The sequence below is a fragment of the Podarcis bocagei genome, assembly GCF_964188305.1.
Source record: "Podarcis bocagei genome assembly, chromosome: 8".
Lineage (NCBI taxonomy): Eukaryota > Metazoa > Chordata > Lepidosauria > Squamata > Lacertidae > Podarcis > Podarcis bocagei.
The window spans coordinates 91912568-91937988 of NC_138133.1; the positions used below are offsets into that span (position 1 = coordinate 91912568).

General features: G+C 47.1%; 1 protein-coding gene across 1 annotated transcript; it reads right to left on the minus strand.

The window, feature by feature from the left end:
* Nucleotides 1-4400: 4400 nt before the first annotated feature.
* ZFTRAF1 (zinc finger TRAF-type containing 1) lies at nt 4401-24945 on the minus strand. Its single transcript, XM_081204887.1, has 4 exons — nt 24571-24945; nt 12865-13103; nt 11631-11842; nt 4401-8474 (listed from the first exon to the last, which is right to left on the minus strand). Exons 1-4 carry the CDS (start codon nt 24928-24930, stop codon nt 8083-8085), a joined length of 1203 nt encoding a protein of 400 aa, XP_081061013.1. The 5' UTR covers nt 24931-24945; the 3' UTR covers nt 4401-8082.
* Nucleotides 24946-25421: the final 476 nt, after the last annotated feature.

Consider the following 25421-nt stretch of genomic DNA (forward strand, 5'->3'; position numbering starts at 1 on the left):
AGCAATTTGCGTGAGCTTGGGATAACCAAGCAGAGTTCTTTCCACTAACAGGGCATCTTGTTTGTGTGAAATGGTAAGTTGGAATACAGAGAAATATTTGCTGCTCATCATCCTTATGCATTCCCTTCCTAAGATTTCAAACCACCCACCTTTAGTCTGGGCCGCTTAAAAATATAAATATTGATGAACACTGGCCAGGGGATGTAAAGGTAAAGGGACCCCTGGCATTAGGTCCAGTTGTGACCGACTCTGGGGTTGCGGTGCTCATCTCGCTTTGCTGGCTGAGGGAGCCGGCGTACAGCTTCCGGGTCCTGTGGCCAGCAGGACTAAGCCGCTTCTGGCAAACCAGAGCAGCGCACAGAAATGCCGTTTGCCTTCCCGCCGGAGCGGTACCTATTTATCTACTTGCACTTTGACGTGCTTTCAAACTGCTAGGTTGGCAGGAGCAGGGACCAAGCAACGGGAGCTCACCACGTCGCAGGGATTCAAACTGCCGACCTTCTGATCGGCAAGCCCTAGGCTCTGTGGTTTAACCCACAGTGCCACCCGCGTCCAAGGCCAGGGGATGTACAGACCCTGAATTAATGCAAATTAATTCCTGCATTGCAGGGGTTGGACTAGATGACCCCTGGGATCCCTTCCAACTCTACAGTTATACTTTTCTAATTTTTAATTTTTTTAAAAAAATAATTATATTTTTCTATCACAAGTGTGAGAATTCCTCCCAAACATGCCGCTTTCAGCCACACTTGTAAACTGTCCTGTTATTTGAAAGAATTGCACACGGCAAGAAGGGAATCTCCTCTATTCCACCTTCCAGGCCCCAATGCTTCCCCATACATGGGTGACCTTGCAGCACTGAAGTTCATTTTTTACGACACATCTGAGGACAGAAGCCGTCATGCTGCCGCTGACGGTACAGAGCAGGTGCACCATCTCCTTTTCTAAAAAGGCAGCATAAAGCAAAACAGGGAGGGAATAGTAGAGGGGAAAACATCTGCTGGGCACGCTGAGGAGCCCAAGGTCAGTTCCTGGCATCTCTAGTTAAAACAGATATTGGGCAGAAGGTCCAGGATAGTGTCACTGCGAGTCCAGGAGTGAGCAGACTCAATCTTCATGTGCTGAAGAGCTGGTATAGCAGCTCTAAGCATTCGTCCCAGTGAAACCCATGTCGAATGTTACAATATGGTATGTGCAAGATCTTGTCAGCAGGAGATCAAGTGCATCCGTCTGGGGAAGTGTGCGTATGCAGAGGAATGCATTTATTATTATTATTATTATTATTATTATTATTATTATTATTATTATTATTATTGTTATATAATAAAAAATAACAATTCTTATTCACCCTCAATGTTCCAACACTCTGAACTCCTGGTGCGATGTTGGCCGGGACAAAACTTCTGCAGCAAAGCACCTTCTCAAAAGGTTATCCTTCTTGCCTGGCTCGTTTCTCCCTCTTTGAAATCTTTGCTCCAAACAATCCAGCCAGTTAGTGACTGGAACAACTCAACTACTGAAGATAAAAAGGAAGGAGTGTCATTTGCAGTCTATTTACAGTGCCCAGGAGTAGTCTGGGGGGTGGGCCTTGTTTTTTGTTCTTGTTTTCATCACATATTTTGTGCTTTTGTATTGTCTTTTTATGTTGTGAACCACTCCGAGATCTGCGGATGAAGGGCGGTATATGAATTTAATAAATAAATAGTCTGTCGCTTTGAACAGGGTGACCGCCTTCCAATAAAGTTAAAACAACCTGTTGCTCCATAAAGTTTGGCAAAGCAGCTAACTGCATCTCTTGAGCTAGAGCACACAATTACTTTATTATTTCAGCCAGGACAGTTGCCCAGAAGGCTGCACAGGGACGGTTTTTCCTAAGTGGCCACATACAGTGGAATTTCAGACCTGATCACAAGTGGAAGAGCGTTGATGCAACCCAAGCCAAAGTCCTGGGACCATAGCAAGATCAAGACTACAGAAGAACTCACATGGACAGTGGGTTGCATGCCAGCCATGGGCACGGCCAGCCAACACCTCCTTGCCCATGCATAGGCAAACTCGGCCCTCCAGATGTTTCAGGACTACAACTCCCATCATCCCTAACAGGACCAGTGCTCAGGGATGATGGGAATTGTAGTCCCAAAACATCTGGAGGGCCGAGTTTGCCTTATGCCTGGCAGACCACCTCTCTTGCTGCAGCGGGTTTGCAACTTCCTGACTAGACTACTGCATCCCTCTCTACATGAAGGCATCCTCCATTATAGAGGGCAGAAACAGGACATTTGGCATAGCACACAACCCTTCCTTGTAAAAATTTTAATGCTGCGAATGAAAAGAGGGTAAAAGGATGCTGGCTACTTTTGTGCTGAAATACTTGAGACGAAGTATTGAGGTGCTGAAGGTGAAGCGTTTGGGGTTGGGGAACAGGTCTCAGGGGGAATTGCTGCAGAACTGCTGCCCACTTGGTGTGGACAACTGTGGTCTAACATTCTGCTTACATCTCCAGCCTTTTCAGTGAGCAGGAGTTCAGAAAAACTATTTCCAGATAGCGAGAGCTTTTCCCGATGGTGTTTCAGCTTCGGGATTATGAGCTGCATGCCGCATGCAATCAGCACAGGCCCCTTTGGAAGGGACCGTGCTCACCCCAGTCCCGAGTTCGGTTCTGCCTTGGTAAAGAAGCCACGCTTGGGTCAAGCACACACACATACGCAGACAGCCATGGGTTGGCAATACTTTTTTTTTTTGTTTCGTTTAAACTACATTACATACAGAAACTTCAAACAAACGCAGACCAGATAAAGGAACAAAAGAAATCATTCCCAACAACATTTAAAACCATCCCTCATTTTTTTAAAAGCCATTTCGGTATCATGTGTAGTGCTCGCAAAAATGGGGAAGACACAAGGTGGGACGGGCGGTAGCGGCGGAAGCTTATGGCCAGGTGCCCCCAAAGCTGTTACGCTGGAGCAGCTGCAGCGCCCTGCCCCACATCTCCTTGGCCAGCCCGCAGGGTGGAGAGATGGAGGGGGTGATGACAGAAGTGGCAGCCTTCCATTATACAAGTGCCTGGAGACTGACACTGCCCTTCCCACTTTCTTCTGGTTTCAAGCCGGAGCTTCCAGCTGGATTCCAAGGTCCAACAGAGAACCCCTCTTTCTCTCTCTCTCTCTTTTTCTCCACAAAAAAGAAGAAGAAAAGATCAACAGGAACACAAATAATGAAAAATCAGGCCAAGTACAACGGACATACCATCTTGCAAACAAACCATTAGTTTTCTTTTAAATTATTTTAATTCTACATTCGCTAGTTAAATAAATTACCCACAGTGAATACTGTAAGGAGGTTTGTGGTCTGCCAGTCCTTCAGGCCCTGGCATGGATAAGCATGCTACAATCTTTAGGCGTCTAGCACAGAACTAGACAGATAAGGCTCAGCTACCAAGTAGAAGTTGGACAGAGTCCCGTAGTGAGGACAGGGCAACCCAGGAGGAGGAGGAGGAGGTGGTGGTGGTGGTGGTGAGGCAGGGAGGATGAGAATGAAAGCAGGGAAGCAAAAATGCTGGCAGTGGCAAGCCTGGCAGAGAGGTATCCCCAAGGAGGACCCCAATCACACAAATGGTTCCCAGCAGATCAGAAAGTCTTAGCATGCTTCTCATATCAAGCCCTGGGAAGACTTGCTCATCTTCCACTTTCAAAGTGCTTGTCCTTCACTACATACAGACTCTTGGAGTGGCCACAGTTGCTCTCTTCATTTCAGGGGAGGGAGAGCTCTGCAGCCACTTCCATCCCTCACTTGGCTCTCAGGGAGAATTAACCACTGCCATGATGCGATCATGCCTAAACAACAGCTTCTCAAGAAACTAGGAGGGTCCCTTCTGTCCACTGCTGTTCCGACACATTGCCCCCTCCCTCCCAGAAATACTAGAGAAGTCAGAAGCTTGGCAATAGATAATAGATTCTTGCAATAACCGTTGGGAGGGGGAAGAACTACCTTCAATTATACAGGATAAAGGGAAATGAGGTCTACCCATGAACCGCTCCCAATGGGTAACTTCCAAGTTAGCTCTTTGTCACTGGCTAGACTGAGATGATCAGCCACTAACTGTCTTAGCAGAGGAACCTGCTGGGTAAGGAAGAATGTGGCAGCTGGTCTCTTTTTAGGAGGTAGGTGCCAAATGTATTGAAGCGTCTGGATGGGAGAACTCACACTCAAGATACCCCAACTCTGGAAAGGAGCCGAGAGGTACAACCACCAGGCTACAGCTTGTTTGCAGCACAATTCAACTGCACTTCATTCAAAGTTACTACATCACAAATTCCTCTAGACCTCCGCTCCAGTCGTCAGTAGCCAACTCTGTCTCCTCTAGTCCTAACTAGAGCAAAAGGTCTCTTTTTTTTAAAAAAAAAAAAAGCAGCAACAGGAGACATACAGATGACCCAGGAGAAAAAGTCCACACATGGAATACTCCATGGGAAGCATTCAACTAAGTTTTAGAAGAGACCCACTGAAATTAAAGAACATAACTAGGTTAGACCCATTAATTTAATCAGGTCTGCTCCAAATAAAACAAATTTGAATACCATCCTATGGGAGGACTGCCCAATCCTCAACTCTCAAGTGCATTCTGAAAATATGGACAGGTGTTCTCTGGTAGGATCCAAAGGGAGGGAGTGGAAGAGGCTCCACTCGGTTTGCCATGTTCTGAATCTCAAGGATCAAGCCCATTTCGCTTCCCACACCCAAGTGGGATGCCAAGCAAACCCCCCTTTCCACTGGTATTCTTCCAGAAACTTCCCTCTCTTGGGAGGGAGGTACAGCACTGCCTATTGGACAAGATGGCTCACAATCTCATCTTCCTTCCCTTCCCATCCCCAGGATTGTGTTCCGTTTCTTACGAGAGGGGTCTGAAGTCCTGCTAAGAACACCTTCCTCCTAACTACCATGTTAGCTCTTCCAACATCCAACCAGTTAGAGCTACTCCCAAAGGTGCTCTTGCATCCAAGTTACATGACCACATGCCAAACATCAGCGTCTGGGAAGCTCTGGACATAGGCATTATCAGCACTCCCCCCCCCCCCCATTGCTAGCCTGTGGGAATTGATGTTGCCTTTTCAATCTACATGAGGACGAGGTCTGAGCTTTCCTATGACCTTCCAGAGACGGGCTGCAGGAAAGGCAGGCCCTTTGAAAGCATTCCTTCTTCTGCAGTTACCTAGTATATCACTTCTACTCATAAGTTAAGGTTAATGCTGAAGCCAGTCCCTGGAAGCATGACGAGCAGATTTCTAACTTCTGCATTAGTGTATACATAAGCTCCTTTTACAAGTAAAACTTTTGGTGTGTGCATTTATTTCCAGAGCAACCACAGTACATGAGTAAAGTAGGGAAGAACTATTTCAAGTCTAGACCTGCTCCAGTTTAAGGATTAAGTGATGTGCAAATTCTGGCTATTATTTAGAGGCTGCAGTCTTGAAATCTGCTCCACAATAAAAGGATCCATGAGCTTTAGTTCCCAGGACAAGCTGCAAGCTTCCTCAATCCACATGTTCTGCACTTGAGCCCAGAAACAGCCTCTTCGTTCCGAATACCTGAGAAAGTGCTCAGTGCTGGTTTGCATTCCCAAATACAAGGAAGACAGTTGCATGCACACACAGGCATCTAATGGGCATTCTTGTTCCAAGTGTTTTGAGCAAGTGTGCAGCCCTTCACAGACCATTTCAAAGGCTGATCTTCCAGGCTGCCAATTCTCAAAAGCGCCCATTACAAGAAGTTGCCTTTAGCATGCAGCCTGCTTTGTGAAGATCTTAAGAATTAGTTCCTGGTTCAGAGTCCTTGCAATTAAAACACCTTAGGGCAAGAGAGACATAATTTTGGCTTTGGCAACCCTCAACTGGTAAAACAAAAACAAAACCCTGCCTAGTTGGTCAATAATTCCTAATCACCAGCTAAAACGAACAAACAAGCCACAGCTGTATGCATGTCTGAAAAGCTCTTCCTCTGAAGCTCACAACTGTTTCAGATATTCCATGTATCCCACCCACCATGCTGTTCAGGAAAGAAGTTCTGCCTTCGCATTCCCATCAGACAGGACTAATATAATATGGGGCAACTCCTTTGCTGAACAGTTTAACATGCCATCAGCTGGAACATCCTGCTAAACAGCTTGCCAACCTTCAGCTCTCGTTATCCTTGGGCACTTTACTTTTTCTAAACACATGCTATGACATTCTCCTACTCTGGGACTCCCAAGAGCATGTGGCCTGCTAAAATGAATGTGGCCCAGGCAGTCACCAGGAGCTTTTGCTGCCCTGCCAGGACAAACACAAGACGGGTGTCCACATACCTGGCATGGCACAGTGTGCAGCTGGTGGGCCGCGCATAGCTTGGTGGGTCACAGTGACAACAGACCAGCCTACTCCTGGGACATCGCAGACTAACTCCCCACATTTCTAAAAACGCTTCTTTGACTACCACCTGCCACCACTATGACCAGGAGGCTGGAGGGAGAAAGGAGGACCTTAAAACTGGGGGGGGGGGACGGGGACGGGGACTGCTTTGCTACCCTTTTAACAGCAATAAGTCCCAAGGAGGACAGCACCTGCAGCAAATTCTCACGTTTTAAAAAACATACCTGATCCAATTAGTCCATATAAAGCATACATTGCCACCAAAAGTAGCTTCCTTTAAATAAAAAAATGGCATGAGGATGAGGGGGAAGGAGTCAAAAGGAGAGGGAAGAAAAGCATCTTGGATGTGCAATGTAACCTATTAGTTCCTCATGATACAGTCTTTATCCACCACCAATTCCTCCCACCCCAGTTAAAAATATGTTTAAGAGCATCAAGCAAAATATCCCTGTAGATCTCGTTGAAATTTGGTGAACGGCCACGCTATCCTCATCCATATATCTATATATATATATATATTACATACATAAAATCACATTGTAAAATTGCATAATTACTAGAAGAGCCTGTTAACTCATTTGCACAAGAAAGAAAGAAAGATTTTTTTTCAAAGTATTGGGAAAGTTCCCAAAACAGACAGAATAAATCACCCTGCATTCCGAGAAGTCTGCACTGATTTGGGTCAGTTCTATGTAGGTTCCTATCTAGTCTGTCAAGATCTCAAGCCTGATGGTGGGGGGACTGGGGTGGAACAGAAGGAACAGGGCAACGCCGGGACCTCTCTGGATTCTCTCCTCGTGAAGTGCAATTCAAGCCACGTTGAGGATGCTACTTCCTGCCAGAAAGGAAGAGCAAGCAACTTTTCCATTTGTCATCATTAACCTTCTATTAATCCTGACTTCATTTCAAACGCTTCTTCACCAGCCAGCAGCTGAACCGTATGGAAAAAGCTGGGGGGGGGGGTGATCTGAACTACTGATACACAAATGGAAGATTGGTGAGCCCACTACTGATTCATGCCACAAAGCACCCAGTACGCTATTATCTCCCCTCTCTACAGAACTCTACAGAATGTGGCATTTTAGCTCAGTTAGAAGGAGCCTGGCAAAAAGCCCCTTGCCTGGGTAGGGCAGGGGTCTCTGAAGATGACTTGGTTATCTGAGAATCTCCCATTTGTTTTATTCCAGTAAATCAAAGACAGAACCCACCACTTCCAGATTCTACCCAATTCTTGCTACTATTATTCAAGCCAGAATGTCTCCCCACCAGGTCAGAAGGACACAGTGAAGGACCTTAACACCGCCACCCAACCGCCCTGACACTACATTGTGGAGATCACACACAATCATGACACAGATGCAGCCTTTTCACAATGTATTGATTGGTGGTTGCCAGCTTGACGCTCTCAAGCCTCGTCAGTACCCTGCACCGAGTCGGTTCCCCAGTCGCCTATTCCTGGCAGAGATGGAGAGAGAGACGAGGAAGGCAGCGGCCGCTCAAAGCTGTTGTATACCACACATGCAAAATGTTCTCTTTAAAATAATCAAATAACTGTGGAATCATAAAGGGGTCGAGGCAGCCGTTCGAGGTAACTCTGGTTCAGTGGTGCACGCTTTCTCTCTCGCCCTCTCATTCTCTCTCTCGGTCACTCCTGGAAAAGCCAAGCTTTGCTTTACGCTTACTTCTGTATCTGGAATATAAAGAGACGCAGGTTGATGTTCTTGGCTGCCAGCAATTTGTTACATTCCACAGAGTCTATGATGGGGAGCGGCACGTAGTCCGTTTCGTTGTTCTCGTTGGTAAAGACAAAGTGATAGATCACAGGGTTGATTTTCACGTCATCGTAAGGTCCTTTGAGCAGCAGGAACGAGCACTCCATGGGGGAGTTGATCTTGCTCTTGAGAATGAGCTGGAAGGAGAGAGTCCGCTTGCACGACAAGTTAGGGTTTCGTTCCGAGTCGTTAACTCGAGCCTTCAATACCCAGGTCTGGTTCAGCACCGTGAACCGCGGAGTCTCGTAGTAGAGGCGGGTGATGAAGTCATCTGTTCGGTAAGGACGGAACTGAACCTCTGCAAGAGAGCGAGAAGAAGGGGATTGGGGGTGTGTGGAAGAAAGGAGACACACAGTTAAACCAGAGAAGTTGGCAGCAGAAAAAAACAAAGCTCAAGTTACCTGTAGCTACTGTGAGGGGCCTTCTTTGCCAGGACGTAAGGAGACAACAAGGGTGAGAGTAGCCATTCAGAGCTAGTTAGGGGGAGAAGCAACTTGGCTTCTTGGAGGGAAGGGGAGTAGGGAAGAGGAGAAAATGAGATAAAACATCAATGCATTTTAACACTTAAAAACCACTACACAGTTTCATCATTGCTTAAGTTTGGGGGGGGGGGGAGCAGGGAGGGAGAGAATTGGCAGGGAAGCTCAACTGTGAACAATGCAACCACTGTTACTACAAAGCTGTCTGCCTGGAGCCACACTGCCTGAAGGAACCCTGTGGGAGCGTCAGGAGTAACCAATCCAAAAATCACCACTCCAGGATGGGAGGCGTCTGGAAGCAAGAGGATTTCTGCTCCACGTTCGTTTATCGCAGGACACGGAAGGTGCTATCACCGAAGCATCTTCAAGTCTTCTGGTCTTGCCCTCCATTCTTTGCACGATGCTGCCCCACTGAATAAGGAGCATTTCCTCAAGAGGCCACCAGCAGCAGCTTGTGGGGCACAATCACATCACAGCTCTAAAATTCAGACTTTAGGTCTAAGGCCAGACCCTTTACAGCACCACACTGGAGTCCTCTTCAAGTACCCGCTTAAGAATTCTTGGGCCACTGACAGGCAGTGAAACCAACTCATGCGCCATTCAGAATTGTAGGGGAAAGGCCGCTGGTTCCAGATTCGTTATGAGTGTCCATAACAACATACGGGTGCATAAAAACCAAGTCAGACAATGCAGTTCATGTAACACAGCACCTTTATTATATTGGCATTAACAATACAGATCTGCAGATGGCACAGTTACGTATCACCACAATGCAAACCAAGAAACAGGGAGTGGGATGGGTGAAGAAGAAAGCCTTCAGGTTTTCACACAGTGCAGAAAATCCTGGGGTTAGATACATGAAAGACAGAGAACAGTACACTGAATCATTGAAAGCTCTATCCAATTTAGCACAAGTCCAGTGTCAGTCTCTTAAAACCCTTCTCCAGCAGAGTCCACAGTGCAACGAAGTGCTGTGTTTTGTTCAAGTATATCAAGATTGTTGGCTCAGTGTTTTAAAAGTCTTTGGTGTACAAAACCCATGGAATCTCACAGAAACTCAGGGACAGGGAACCTCTGTGTACATTTTTGCATTCTTCAGTGTTTCCGGGGAACGGCAGCAACACCTGGACAAAGGAGGTGATGGAGTTATTCAAGCCACACAATCAGCCCGACTCAGCACTTTTGATCTCTCCGTGTCAAGCAGTGACAGCCTCTCTGGACAGAGGCCGCCTCTTTTCTAAAGCAGAGGAAGATCTCCACCCCTCTTCTCTCATGGGCAGAGGCTGCGCAGCGTTCAAGGACACTGGGCAGGTGAGCGCTACCCTCAGCAGCCAGCTCTCAACCTGTGCAGGCTGAACCCACCACCCTTGCCCTCAGCACTGCCATGCGGGCACTGCCTAGCTCTTCAGTAGAGCCGTTTCCTTGAGGTTCTCAGATCTGGCACCACCAGGGTGTCCAACTGAACTGTTTGCCACCCCCAATTCCGGCTGCTTTGCCCGGACAACAAGGAACTTCTCAGGAGGGAGGCATCTGGCCACCTTGCTCCACATCCCAAGTTCACCAGGACTCTTATTGTCGCTTTGCTTTTTCAAGCTCCAAGCACCTTTTCTAACTTAGCCAAGACAAGCAAAATCCTCTTTGCAGGTTGCAGCACTTCCTGGGGCAACAGAGAAAATCCACTACTTCTCAGGACTGGAGACAACAGGGTAAACTCATTCAGGTCCTCTCTGCAGGAAAGGTGAACATTTACAGCAAAACAAAGGAGGTTTCAGTATCTATTTTCCCACCCCCAATCAATAAACAGTGATTTTTCCACACATTATGCTGAACATGTTGCCAAGCCTACTTCAGGAGTCATACCAACGGAGTCAGAGGCTTACCTGGAAAAGCAGTTTAGTTCTATCAGGATAAAATGACAGCTTCCTCCCTAACCTTGAAGATTTACCTTTATGGTTCCCCCACTTAAGAGGGAAAACACTTTGCTGCTAGGTCAAGAAAATCAGGAAATGGCTCCACATCAGGAAAGGATGACAATGATTCAACCTCTTTGGAAAAGGGGTTGGATGGAAAACTCCCAAAGTTTTCAAAATATGTATAGCAACCACATGAACAACCAACTCTCTGAATAGTAATCAAAACTTAAGCTGGAAGGTGCAATAATACTTCATTTCGCAAAGAATAAATTTCATGTAGAGTTTACAACCTAAGTAACATGGATATTAATCCACCAAATTCCCAACCAAACTGGATGACTGACAAAGGGCAATCAATATTAAAACACTGTCCCGTCCCCGTCCCCCCGCCCACTGTCCCCAACCCCATACAAATCAGCAGAACCAACACTGGTTTTAGGCCTTAGTCTGAGACCTGGCTCATCAGCCCCACAAATGCAACTACAACGCCTTACCTGGAGCTATGAAAGGTCCTTCTTCCACGCGACATCAATGCTGCACAGTGGAATAATCAGCAAAGAAGAATGCCAAAGAAGCAGTCAGTTCTGCTCAAGAAGATGGCCTCTGAGTGCGTGGCTCAGGGACCAGAAGCTGTGCACAGACTGTGCAGCTTGTGACACACACACACACACACACACACACACGGCCCCTTTTCTTCCCAGGCCCTCAGCATCATGTAAAACATTTCTCTCTCTCTCTCTCTCTCTCACACACACACACACACACACACAGAGGTTCACCCTTAAACCTGAACTCTCAAGTGGACAAGGAGGTTTCCTGGGGCAGACATTTTGTGCTGTAGCCCTGTCTGATCAGGAAAGTCTCGCTCTTCTGATCTAGAGGAACAGTTGCTGCATGTTTATTTAATGAAAACAAATTAATAAATGTTGCATAAGAGAAACACGACTATCAATAGACAAACGGCACTAATGCACCAAGGGGGAAAAAAGCAAGGAATAAGCAACCCAGCATCAATCACAAAAGCTCTTTTCATCTACAGCCTGATCAAATCCCAGCAATTACCTGTATAGCCAATCTTCTCAAAGCTGAGCAAGCCAAATATGCTGTTGTACAGCTGCATCTCCTTTTTATGCGTTTGGTCCATTTCATCCAGAATCTCCATCAGCTCATTCCCCGTCTTTGTTGGGTGTGTGCACTCCGCCTCGTGTACGGTCAGCTCGTGGAAAGGGCCTTGCCAGGGGCACCCAATCCGCTTGTACTTGCACCGAGTAACTCTGCAGGCAGAAAGGAGGGCAAAACTCAAATGAGCAGCTGTTTCGAGTAGGATGCCAGGGCGGATGGAGGTGGGGTGGCACACTGCGCAGCAATGCTCGGGGCAAAAATCAGTCCCAAAAAGTGACACACAAAGAAAAGGACCCTGGAATTCCAACCCTTGATATGAAAGATTCATAAACTACCGGACCCCTTTCTCTCCCCCCTTTCTCTCCCCCAGGACTGCTGCACTGACCACAGCTTCCCAGCACAGATGTTAACAACAGGTGTCAGTACAGAAAAGCTGTGCCTTCATCGCCAGGATGGGGCTTGTCGATAGGACACAAATAAAATGTTTCATCACTGAAGAACAAGACCAGACATTTTAAGTCATCTCATTACATTACCATTCCTCTTGCCCCCATGGCCAAGGCAAGGCTGCTCTGGCACCCTAAATCATGGGCTGCCAACCTTTTTGTACCTGTGGGACCATTTCAAAACTGGAGAAACCGTCATGAACAAAGACATGCCTATTTACCCTGGCATTTGGCTTTTAATTGGGGCCCTCTGGTACGATGATACCCTAAACCTTGTATTGGCTTTCATCTTACAGTTGGGCAAGGTAAAAGTCATCCTTTTGGTGTTACTGAAGTATGAACACTTTTAATCTTTAATGTTCTTTAATCTTTTCGATCTTATTTCATTTTTTTGTATTCTGCATGCATTATAAGTTATAAATGCAAAAGCTTTGAGGCATTTTATGTAGTAAGCGACATAAATGCTCATCATCATCATCTTCATCACTACCCTACAGTTTTCTATGGAACCATAAGATGGGTAGCGCACACACACACACACACATCAAGAGTGTTCCTGCAAAAGATTTGTACAATACATATTAAGCACAGAACCCCAACTTCACTGACGACTAGAGGGAGTGCCCCTTTTTCCTGTCGGCACCATTCCTGCCCATCCCATAACATCATAGCAAACTGCCTTGGATTCAACAGCAACTCTTTGCTAAATGGCAAGAAGAACCCTTTACCTGTCCTGGCATTCTTCTTTCTGATGCCTCTCCAAAAGAGAGCGAGGAAACTGACGCATGCAGAAGCCACACTCCGACGGCAGCTCGCTCACTGCTTTCTCTACGGCAAGATTTCGGCAGCAGAGGCTCTTGCTGATCTCGCAGCGACAATTTGGGCAAGTGGCTTGCTCCTCTTTCAGCCGGGCATCTGCCAGCAGGTGGATGAAGCACCCAGCACACATTAAGTGACCGTTTGTACACTGCGAGAAAAAGGAAAACCAGAACTTCAGATGCTTTCTAGAAATGCAGAAGATTCACTCAATCCCTGTGTCATGCTTGAGTTCTACGTAGCTTATGTCATTTATACTTCCATTCTTCCTTGCTTACATACTAATGCTACTAATACTACTACTAATAATTTATTATTTATATCCCGCCCAGCTGGCTGGGTTTCCTCAGCCACTCTGGGCGGCTCCCAATCGAATATTAAAAACACAATACAGCATTAAACATTAAAAACTTCACAGTGTGGTGTAGTGGTTAAGAGCAGTGGACTCGTAATCTGGTGAACCGGGTTCGCTTCCCTGCTCCTCCACATGCAGCTGCTGGGTGACCTTGGGCCAGTCACACTTCTCTGAAGTCTCTCAGCCTCACTCACCTCACAGAGTGTTTGTTGTGGGAGAGGAAGTGAAAGGAGATTGTTAGCCACTTAGAGACTCCCTAGGGTAGTGATAAAGCGGGATATCAAATCCAAACTCTTCTTCTTCTCCGCTTCTAAACAGTTCCCCATTCAAAAAAAATTCAATTCTCTACACTTAAAAAAAAATTATTTGCTCAAGAAGCCCCTTCATTGCATTCCTCACCTCTAGTGAGAAAAAGAGCAGGGACGGAAGTGACTTAGAATACAGTTCTCCTCTCTATGTAAGCAATCATGGCCCAAGGCCAGCAGACTTGCTTCAGACCCAGCCACTCTGCAAGCTCAAGGAGGTCAAATCATTAAGTGTTCCAGAGCAAGAACCTGAGAAGCATTCCTTTCAAACACGCAGAGGACCATGTTCTTAGCCCACCACACAACTCAGGGACCTGAAGGTGATTTTGTAAGCTGCAAATGAGGTGAGAAAGACTGTACAGCACTGTCCAAAAATAGTTGTGCCTTCAAATCGGCCAAATACATTCAGGCTAGGCAAGCCTGCTGTCCTCATGCAATCAGTCTCAACAGGTACAGTTTAATTAAAGTCACCAAACATACAGCTGGGAGTCATCTAGTCAAGTGCAGAACATTCGATAACAGAGGTGCCTCTTTTATCCACCTTCCTTAATTTCTTGCCAACTTAAAGAGTCCCATCTCAAGTGTGCTTATCCTCCCATTCATTCAGATACAGACCATCCTCAAAGAAGAAAAGTGATCTGCATAGACCACCCTGCACTTCAGCTGCAATCCAAAGACACACTTCTTTAGGATGAAACCCCAGTGAACACCGAGAGACTTATTTCTGAGTGAATGTGAACAGCACTGTGCTGTAAGATACCTACCTACAAGAGGTTCAGACAATTCTAGAATAGGCTGTCACTCCCATCTATTGCTTACTACATACATATTTAGCAGTTTCCAATCTGAGCCTGATGAGGATAAATGGATGGATAAAATCCCACTACTCAGAATTTGAGGGCAGGTTTGCAAACCACTACTGTGAGTCTAGGCAATAATCTATTTAATGTGCCAGACTGATATACAATCTTTTCTTCCAAGGAGCTCCTTTTACTCAGTCACTATTTTATGCTATTTTCATATCACAGCAAGGCTAATGCACAAACATCACTATTACTTTTCTGCCCTAACGCAAAACCAGGTGAAGGATAACAACCAAAAGAACATCACTGAATCATCCCCTTATGGGGCTTTTAATAAACAAGGCTTTGGGCTTGGAAGCACAATTGTGCCCTGCATTTAACAGACCTGTCTTTCCAAGTCCTCATGAGGAGGAGGTGGCAGGTGGCTCGGGAAACAAGAGCCTGGTTTTTCCCGTTTATTCTCACCCAAAACACCACATAACCCTAATTAGAGAAAAACACAGCAATTATACTTTAGCATCAACACAGGAAGTGGATGTCAGTAACAGCACCTACAAGCTAGGATGGTGGAGTCCAAATGCCGGAATTACGGCTACCTGTAAATCTCAGCCAATAAAGAGTGGGGGGGGGGGGATGAAAGGCCATAGATCATCATTTCACTGCCTCTTTCACCAGTCTGTCTCATAAGTCACATACAAGGCTAAGTGCAAGTGCAGTTATATACGAATGCTGGACGGAAGAGACCAAAATTATTCAGCATCCGGCCAACTGCTTCTATCTTGGATTCCTTTAGCCTGCCTTCCTTCAGACTCATCGATGTCTGCTGGCACTTGTGGAGAGATATCTGGTGTGTGTGATGTCTTTTACATTACTAAAAAAAAAATTAAATAAAAAGCAAACATACCTGAACTCTGCATTTTCCTCAGCCATACCCCCTCCCTTGGGATATATTTCTTACTCTTGGAATTTATATACACCACTTGATTGTAAGAAAACCTCTAAGGCATTGTTAAGTCTACAACTGCCCTCATCCCTGACTAATGGTGAAGCTGCCTGGGGATAATGCAAGTTGTAGACTGACATTTGGGGACTCAACACTGAAAAACACTGCTTTAGTCTGAGCAACTTCAGCAGGCATCTCCCTCTGGCTCAGTATCGTTGCTGGTCAATTTACAGGTCTCTTCTTCAAGCACAGATAGAAAATAAATAGCTTAGACCATGAAAGCATTGTAAACTCTGCCTGCCTACGGTCACTGCTAACCCTGAAGGCACCACGCAACAGCTCTGCTGGATGAGATTCCACTAATATACTCGCGACAGAAAAGATATATATCTTTTTGCCACCACCATAAAGGGAACCTCAAATGGGCTCTAGATTCAGTTAGCTCTCCATCATTGTCTCCCTAATGTTCTACAACTCCCAGAACAGAAACTTGATATTTCTTTTCCTGTTAGGAATGGAGGGCCCCACCTGCCTCCTGTGCAAGGAGCCATTTCTCCTAAGTAGGTAACATCATAACAGAAAACATCCCAAAGCAGTAGCTCCAAACCAAGTGGTCTGTAGGCTGAAGTAAAATGAAGGCACAACACCTGCAGGACAAATACAAATAAATAACTCTGTGCAGAGGGGCTGAATATTCACAAAACCACGTTCCGCTCAATTTAAAGAGCAATATGAATTCCCCTGACTGTATTGGCCAGGAATTCATCAAAGAGAGAGAAACTAGAGCAATAAGTCAAAATCCTCCTTGGCACCAAAAATACATATCACCACACACTCTGCCTTAAACAGGAACACTGGTGTAGCAAATATTTCACAAGTGACCTGTAAACAAAGCCTTTATGTATTTGCTAACTCCATTTCTACATTGCCAAATAGCAGGCACTCTCTGGGTGGTTCACGAAACAGGTTAATAATAATAATAATTTATTATTTGTACCCCGCCCATCTGGCTGGGTTTTCCCAGCCACTCTGGGCAGCTTCCACAGGGACCAAAAATACACTAATATGTCATACATTAAAATCTTCCCTGAACAGGGCTGCCTTAAGATGTCTTCTGAATGTCAAGTAGTTGTTTATCTCTTTGACATCTGGTGGGAGGGCGTTCCATACGGCAGGTGCCACTAGCGAGAAGGCCCTCTGCCTGGTTCCCTGTAGCTTTGCTTCTTGCAATGAGGGAACCGCCAGAAGGCCCTTGGCGCTGGACCTCAGCATCCGGGCAGAACGATGGGGGTGGAGACGCTCCTTCAGGTATACTGGGCCGAGGCCGTTTAGGGCTTTAAAGGTCAACACCAACACTTTGAATTGTGCTCGGAAATGTACTGGGAGCCCTCCCAGTTAAACAGTGGCCCCAAATGCTGTCAGTCTACAGCTTCCATCAGCATGGTCAATGATCAGGGATGATGGGAATGATAGTCCACCAATATATCAAGGGTCATGGGTTAGCCACCCAGTTTAGAACCATAAAATACAAGGATAAAACCATGTGAAAACAGCCATAGAATAAAGCCAAAGCAAAACCAACAGTATTGCAAAGATCTTTTTTTTAAAAGGCAACCCATTTTTAAAACTGACGGACTAAAAAGCTTGGGGAAATTAAGAAAGGGCCTCAGAAGACGATATTATGGTACACGTGGGCATATATGGGCGGAGCCTGGCACTCCTTGGCCACAACCTGTTTTTGACTTTAATACCAGCATTATGAAATGGGTCGAGGAATGGGCAGCCAATGCAGATGACAGAGCATAATATTAACCATCATGATGCCTATTTTGAACCAACTGAAACATCTGGAGGGTTTTTTAAAGGCAGCCGCACGCATGAGGCACTGCAGTATTCCAAAACGGTGATGACAGAATGTGGGTAATGGTGGCAATGCCGTTTCTATCAAGCTGATCTATCAACCACAGCCCTAAGACGATGAGAGAAGGCCACTTATGTATCCAGCAACAGTACAGTGGTACCTCTCGTTACGTACTTAATTCATTCTGGAGGTCCGTTCTTAACCTGAAACTGTTCTTAACCTGAAGCACCACTTTAGCTAATGGGGCCTCCCACTGCCTGAGCACGATTTCTGTTTTCATCCTGAAGCAAAGTTCTTAACCCGAGGTATTATTTCTGGGTTAGCGGAGTCTGTAACCTGAAGCGTATGTAATCCAAGGTACCACTGTACTAGGTCCAAGAGCACCCCCAAACTACAAACCTAATTCTTTAGAGCAGGGTTGGCTAATGACCCCATCGGCCTCCAGATGTTGCTGGGCTACAGTGTGGACTGAGTCTCCCGTTTACTGACCCTCATTCAGTATACTACATTAAGTTAGCAGGGTGGGCATGATGTCATTCACCCAAGGATTCTCAAAGAGGCATCTAGGCTAAGGTTACCAGATGTCCCCGTTTCCTGGGGACAGTCCCCGGATTTACAAATCAGTCCATTGGAGTTGAAAAGTGTCCCCAGATTCACTGAAAAAAATCTGGTAACCTTAATCTAGGCAATCATCAGACAACAGGTATGGGGTTTCTGGGGCAACAGCTACTAATGACAGAGTAAAGAAGGTCATGTATACTGCAGAGGCGCACAACCTCTCAACAGGATGAAGTCACCAGGGACAGCGTCACTAACAGAGCCAGGCAGGATCTGACATCACAGTATGGCTGGGGGAAAACAGGGGCACACAATAGCCCTGTTTAGGCCACCCAGGTGCAGTTCAGGGGTTTCAATGCGGAAACCCCGGGTTCAAACCTCACTCAGATGATTTTAACAAGTCACTATCCCTTGGCCCAACCCACCACATAGAGTGTCTAAAATGCCAGCTGTAGGCTACTTGGAGAAAGGGGAGGGAGGCAAGTAGCTTAAATAAATCTGTCTGAGAGCCCCTTGCCTTTAGCTGCTCCTCTTCATTTACTAATCAACTGCACGTGGGCCTAGAAAGAGATTGTGGCAGCTGGAAGACCTGGGTGTACAACAAACTGGGACAGGGAAATGGGGCATAAAACACACACACTCCAAGCAAAGAAGGATAGCTACATCATGCCAAGAACTGCACTGATCAAAGTAACATGTCAAGTTAAGGAGAGGCTGACTACATTCATCTATCAAGACATATTCCCTTCAGACACTCATGCAAGGTTACAGATGCTTCCGGCAGCCTGGGAGACCTTTCAGTCACCTCCTGGAAGTTCAGTCTAAACCCTGAATCCATCTACCTGGCAGCAGAGCAGAGCACAAGAGCTGCGGCAGACAGGCAGAATTCCTAGAAACATTTGAGAGAAAAATGATGAATGCCATATGATCATGAAACGCCAAGTCCTGACAAACTAACCTCTCAACAAGCCCACACAGGTGCCAAGGCCTATGCTTACTACTGTAGCAAACCCTGAGTTGGGGGAGGGAATAACTCAGTAGAAGTGCTTCTGCCATTTCCTAAGCTGGAGGCACTCAGAAAACCTCTCCACTCTTTTTCTGAGTCTAGACAACATCTGTAGGCTCCTGCAGCATTTAGGCAGGGGCTCAAAGCCCTATTCAGTGAAAGAATCAACAGATACACTGGACTATAATAGGCAAGTCTCTCAGCCTCAGTTCTGCTGCCTGCAAAATATGCCATTATCTGCATACTGTATTTCTATTTGCAACCACCTAGCTCTCAGGACTGCTGTGAATACAAAACAATCTTCCAAAGCATTTGCACATCATAGTATGAGTTATATAAATGGCACTTATTACACAATTCTTTCTGACACTGAGGCTCTTCGGGAAGGACAAGTTTTCCTGAACACTCAAAGCATTCAAGGCTACCTACCAGCCAGGGCTGTATCCTGCAACAAATCTGTTTACACTCTCAGGGCATAGCCCCTTCCTGTTTCTAAGCTGCTTCTTTTGAACTATGTTGCACAATTTGCATGGGAAGGAGCTTAGCAGTAAAACCCTCTTCCTCTCCTCAGCTCTGATGGCTCAACAATCTGGGCACTGGTCGTCAACTGGTGGGTAAGGACGCCCCACTGCTGCATTGAGACTTCTAAGGTGGGAACACACAACAGCAATAGCAGCAGATACTGTAAATATATGGTAAACAAGCAGTTAAAGAGAGACTTCCCTAAATGTATGGTTGGAATAAAGATGGGTCCTGGGTCTATACTGTGAAGTAGACAAGACTCCAGGGGTTTCGGACCTTTTGCGTGAACTGTTACCACTGAGCTATGGCTCATCCCCAGTCTTCTCAAATGAAGCTGCAAGAATACATTCCTGGGCTTGGAGCAGCCACAGACAACTTTGAACTGACCTTTCCGGGAACGCTGCTTCCTTTTGTAACCTTTAACACAAGTAGTAGGCTTTCTTAAACGCCTTCCTCGGTACCAGCCGCCATCCTTCGCTGCTTAGGTTACAATCCCCCCCAGTGTGCAAGAGAACACCAGCTTTTACTTGCTTCCCCAACTGTATGGAAAATGTTGCATGGAAAAGAGTGGAAACAACTATTTACAGATCTATGACACTTAGTTCTGAGGCTCAAACCACAGAATGGCAAAACGAGGCAATTATTCTTAGTTTAGATAAAATATTTACACAAAGCCTTTACTAAAGTTGTAAACATCAAATAATTGAAAAAGAACCACCAGAACTAACAAAAAACCATAAAAGATGGACATCATAAATCAGGAATAATAGGTCAGCGGGTCCTGGAACTTTTCCATAATTTATTATAATTATTTGTGTCCTGCCTTTCAGGATATTTGAAGGTGGCTTACAAACAACACCTAAATGCATAAACAAACAAACAAAAAAATGACTAAAAATTCAAGACATAAGTCATAATCCTTCCCACACAGCGGTTGGTGATAGACAACCTTAGAAAGGAAGGCCAGTTAACTTTAGCAGGTGGATGATGGTACATTGGACAGACTGGCTCCCGGCCTCTGTCCTTCCAAGAAGACAGCTGGTAGATCGGCTTTGAAAGTGCCACAACTTTGGCACCATGATCATAAACTTTAAGATTCAGCTTTTAGTCATCATTCTCCTGACTTAACAGAGCTGGGATGGCAAGCAGAGTGTTTATTAGATCTCACCTAGCAGGGGTGTCTGTGCATGTGTCATGTGGGGAGAGACAGCCTTTGAAGGTCACGGATTTTCAAGATCAAGACCAGCACCTTGAACTGAGTCCAGAAACAAACTGACAACCAGTTACAACTGATGCAGAACAGGCTGACTATATGCACATCTCTCAGTATCTGAGACGAGCAACTGCATTCTGTATCGGCTGAAGCTTCTCAATTATCATGGAGCCTCATATGATTGCAACAACCACTGGACTCCAGACACAGATACTGTATTAACACAAAATGCTTCCATTATTGTCACTGCCAGAGTTTAATTGCCTGTGTGCTTCTCCTCATTGCGCTGCAACCAACAATGCTGCTTTTCTTCCCTGGGATCTTGAGCTTGTTTTCAAACTGGTTATGCTAACACTAATCTTGCTCTTCCAAAAGCGAAATGCAATTCCTGCCCTGTTTTTCAGCAAGGAATTATGGAGATGGCACATCTGACATCTCTTTATTCTACAGTGAGGCAGCGAACACTGTGCGGATATTATTAGGGTGCCACCACCAAAGTGTAACATCACCAAGGCGATGACCTTTGCATTTAGGGACTTAACTAAGCCAAGTCACATGCTGCAAGTCACATGTTCCATGCTTCTGGTTCACACTTGGCTTCTTTTAGTGCGAGTCCTTGTTCTGCACCAATTAAGTGCAAACATTGTGGGGGGGGGGGAGGCAGGGGAGAGAACAGGAGGCTTTCATGCAGCTGAACAGCCAACAACAGAGGCACAACTGGACATGTCCATTTGATTGTTGATTTGTTTGCACAGATTGCCTGAAGAGTCCTCTGTGGCTTCTTTACCCTAAAATGTTTGCAGGAATTAAATGGAGCACAAAAATGGAGGGAAGCAGGTTCTGATAATGAAGGCGCTAAACAAGCACTTAAGGGAACAACTTTGCAAAACAGTTTCTTGGAAAGAGGGGAGAGGGTTTCTCCAAGCTTTGGTGGACACTGCAGAGCTCTTCATTACCAAAACAGAGAGGCAAAAAGCATCATCTGGTAGCAGTACCTGAATTTATGCATGGAGCTCAGGAAGCCCAGAGCATTCTCTTGGTCAGAACAGCAAGGCACATCTGTCAGCCAAAACAACACACCAGACTTCCTCCCCAGCAAGAAGATCTGGGACTTTTAACAATGTCCATACAACTCTCAACAACATCCCATAACTTCTTTGAAAATAAGTGCCAACGCTTAATTTTGTTGAGATGATTTTAGCACCCTGCAGCTAATTCTGAAAGTTTTGTGCATTTGTAAGGAGGGAGGAACTACTTGGAAGTTATAGTCTGGGTGTTCTCATTTAGGTACAGGAGGTGGGGACTTAGTCTGGCATATCTTTGGAAGTAGGTAGAAAGGAAGAGGAGAGGAGAGAAGAAGCAAGCCACTGTTTTAAAAGTGAAGATAGTAAGTATCTCTAATTCTGTAGAGAAAGACAAGCAGATCTTTCTCATAGGAAAGTAGGAACCCAGGCCCTGTAATATTCATTCAACCTGTAGGCTAAATGAGGCTCTCTGAACCTTTCCCAATCTTCTCACCACAGTCCCTTAATGTGTCTCTACTGCCTCTCTTATTCACTGGCTGGATCACCACCAACCTTACTGTATGCTTGTGAAACATGGACCACTTATAAACGCCATCTCCAACTCCTCGAAAGTTTCCATCAACAGTGTCTCCAAAAAAATTTACACATCACTTGGGAAGACAGGCGAACTAATGCCAGTGTACTGGAAGAAGCAAAGATCACCAGTGTTGAAGTGACGATTCTTCAAACATCAACTTCGTTGGAATGGTCATGTTGTGTGGATGCCTGATTATTGTCTTCCAAAGCAACTACTCTATTCCAAACTTAAAAATGGAAAGCGTAATGCTGGTGGTCAACAAAAGAGGTTTAAAGGCTGTCAAAGCAAATCTAGAAAAATGTAGTATAAACACCAACAATTGGGAAAAACTTGCCTGCGAGCGCTCCAGTTGGAGAACAGCCTTTGCCAAAGGTGTCATGGGCTTTGAAAACACTTGAACTCAGGATGCAAGGGAGAAACGTGCTAAGAAGAAGGCACGCTTGGCAAATCCACACCGTGATCAACTCCTGTCTGGAAACCAATGTCCCCACTGTGGAAGGAGGTGTGGATCCAGAATTGGCATCCACAGTCACTTACGGACTCATTAAAACCGTGTTTATGGAAAACAATCTTACTCAGCTACGAGTGGTCGCCAGAGAGAAGAAAGATTCTGCCTCTCTTTTATAGCTATCAGGCTGCTCTCCTTCCAATACTCATGCACACATTCACTAGGTATAAAGATAGCAGAGAGGAATTCTCATCATATGCAAGCAAAGTATCTTAAGGAATCACAGCAGATGAGACTTGCAGAGCCAGTGGCAACAAGAAGAATCAACACACTGAGAAGTCCTATCCAGCACTTTGAACATTACCATAAAACAGAGTCAGGAGATGGTGGTTTCTTGAACCTGTAGATGAGTTGAGTTGTACCATGGTTCACTCCTAGTTCACCATTTACATCCCAACAACTCTCACTCCTAGTTTACTACAGTGGTACCTCGGCTTAAGAACTCGGCTTAATTCGTTCTGGAGGTCCGTTCTTAACCTGAAACTGTTCTTAACCTGAGGTACCACTTTAGCTAATGGGGCCTCCCGCTGCGCCACCACCACACAATTTCTGTTCTCATCCTGAAGCAAAGTTCTTAACCCGAGGTACTATTTCTGGGTCAGCGGAGTCTGTAACCTGAAGCGTCTGTAACCCGAGGTACCACTGTGCTTACATCCCACCCTTCCTCCAAAACACAGGGGGAAGGGAAGCTCAGAGCAGCAATTATGAGCAGAACAAGTTATACCACAGGTTGAAAGATCAGCAGCTAAACCTGCCACCCAAGAGGCTAAATTAATGAGTCAGGAGCAAGCAGCACACAGGAAGAGGTATGAGGTGACCCTGCCCAAACGCTGGATAAATGGAGACCTCAGACAAAGCAAAACAAGGTGGGCGTGTCTGATTTGTGGAACTAGATAATTGTTTCCATTTTAGGGATTCCTCCAGCATGGCTTACAGAAATACAGCATAATAGGAAGGGGGAAATGTATGTACGTTATCTGATGGACACTCACTCTATGCAAGACGGTGGGAAGAACAATGCAAGAAAACACACGACAAGCACATCTCTCAGATTCAAGTGGTTACTGCCTCCCTACTTCTGTACTTACCTGCCATATTGGCTATTCCGCCCAGAATATACACTGAAGGAGGGGCGGGGGGGAGGAAGAGAAGGGGACTGATCCACACCACTATTTTACCAGTCAGGCAAGAATAATCAGCTTAAACTTAACTTAGGAGACAGCCCAGCCACATTATTAAGTGATGATCCTTAGAAAGCATGGATATAACATCATTTTTTGTGGTTTTCTCTCCCCCTCCCCTATTTCAAGCATTTCCTTGCATTTCTCCCCTCATTTTGAAAAGCTCCTAACCCAACCCAAGGGCAGCGGAGACTACAAGTTTGAAATGAGCGAAATGAGATGGGCGGCTCAGGAGTCACAACTGACACGGGCCAAAGCTCGGCAGCCCATGCCTTGCAAGAGCAGGCATGCAAAAGGTCGCGGGTTCAAATCCCCATGGCAACTGCAGGTAAGGCTGGAAGAGAGTCCTTGCTGCCTGCCATGCGTTTCCCAACCTCGGGTCCCCGGCAGCTGTTGGACTACATATCCCATCATCCCCGACCCCGGGTCCTGCTGGCTAGGGAGCTGTAGCCCAACAACCCCCGGGGCCCCGAGGTTGGGAGAAACGGGTGGAGACCCTACTGAGCCAGGTATGGGCTTGGCTCACGACAAGGTCGCCGCTGCCTGCGTTCCTCTGCATTCCCGCTTACCTTCGCGTTCACACGAACACCTGCACCCCTGGTAGCCCTTCCCGCCCCGGGGCAAAAGGTTCAGCGGGATGCAAGCCCCGTGCGGGCCTGCGAACGCCTCCATTGCGGAGGGAGGGGAGCCCGGCACGTAGGAAGGGGGCCCGTACACGCGTGTATCCGTGTACACGTGTAGGAGGAGGACTCGGGTCGCACCTGGTAGACGGAGGCCTTGGGCAGGTCGAGGCACACGGTGCAGCAGAGGACCGAGTAGAGGCGCTCCTCCAGCTTGACGCCGCCGCCGCCTCCCTCGGCTCCGCCCGGCAGCTTCAGTCGCTTCTTGGGCGGCGCGTCGGAGTCGCGGTCGCCGCCGGGCTCGGGCTGCCGGACAAGGCCGCCGCCGCCGCCTCCCCCCGCGCCCGCCCCCCCAGCCCCGAGCGGCGGCCCCGGCTCCTCGGCGCCCCCCGGGCCAGGCCCCGCCGCCTCCCCCAGCGCCAGAGGACCCCCGGCGCCCGCCGCCACCACGCCGGCCGCCGCCACCCCGCCGCCGGGCTCGCGCTCGTCTGGCCCCGACATGGCGCTCTGGCTCAGCCCGCCGTCCCCAGGCCCGCCTCGGCCGCCTCAGACGCCGCCATCTTGCTCGGGCCGCTCCGCTCCTTCTTCCCCCCGCCCGGCTCCTCCGCCCGCCCCCTCGCCCGCACGCCCGGCCAATCAGAGCCACGGGGCGTCGCGACCCGCCGCCCGTCAATGGCGCGACGTAGGCGGGCGACGAGACGGGCAGCCTCTCCCGACCAATCCCGTGCCGGCTCACCTCAGAGACGGGACAAGGCTCCGGGAACGCCCCTCCGAAGCAGCCAATCGCCCCTCGCGGGGGGCGGGGCTACGCGCCGCTAGGGCAGCACAAAAGACCAACTCGCCCCAGCGACGTTGGACTCGCTTTCCCAGAAGCCTCCGCCGGGGTGGCCAACGGCCAGGGAAAGCGGGAGTTGTAGTCCTCCGGCGTCGTGAGGACCCCAACCAGCGACTCCTGTCAGGCCCACCTCGCGCCGCAGGGGCTGATGGGAGTT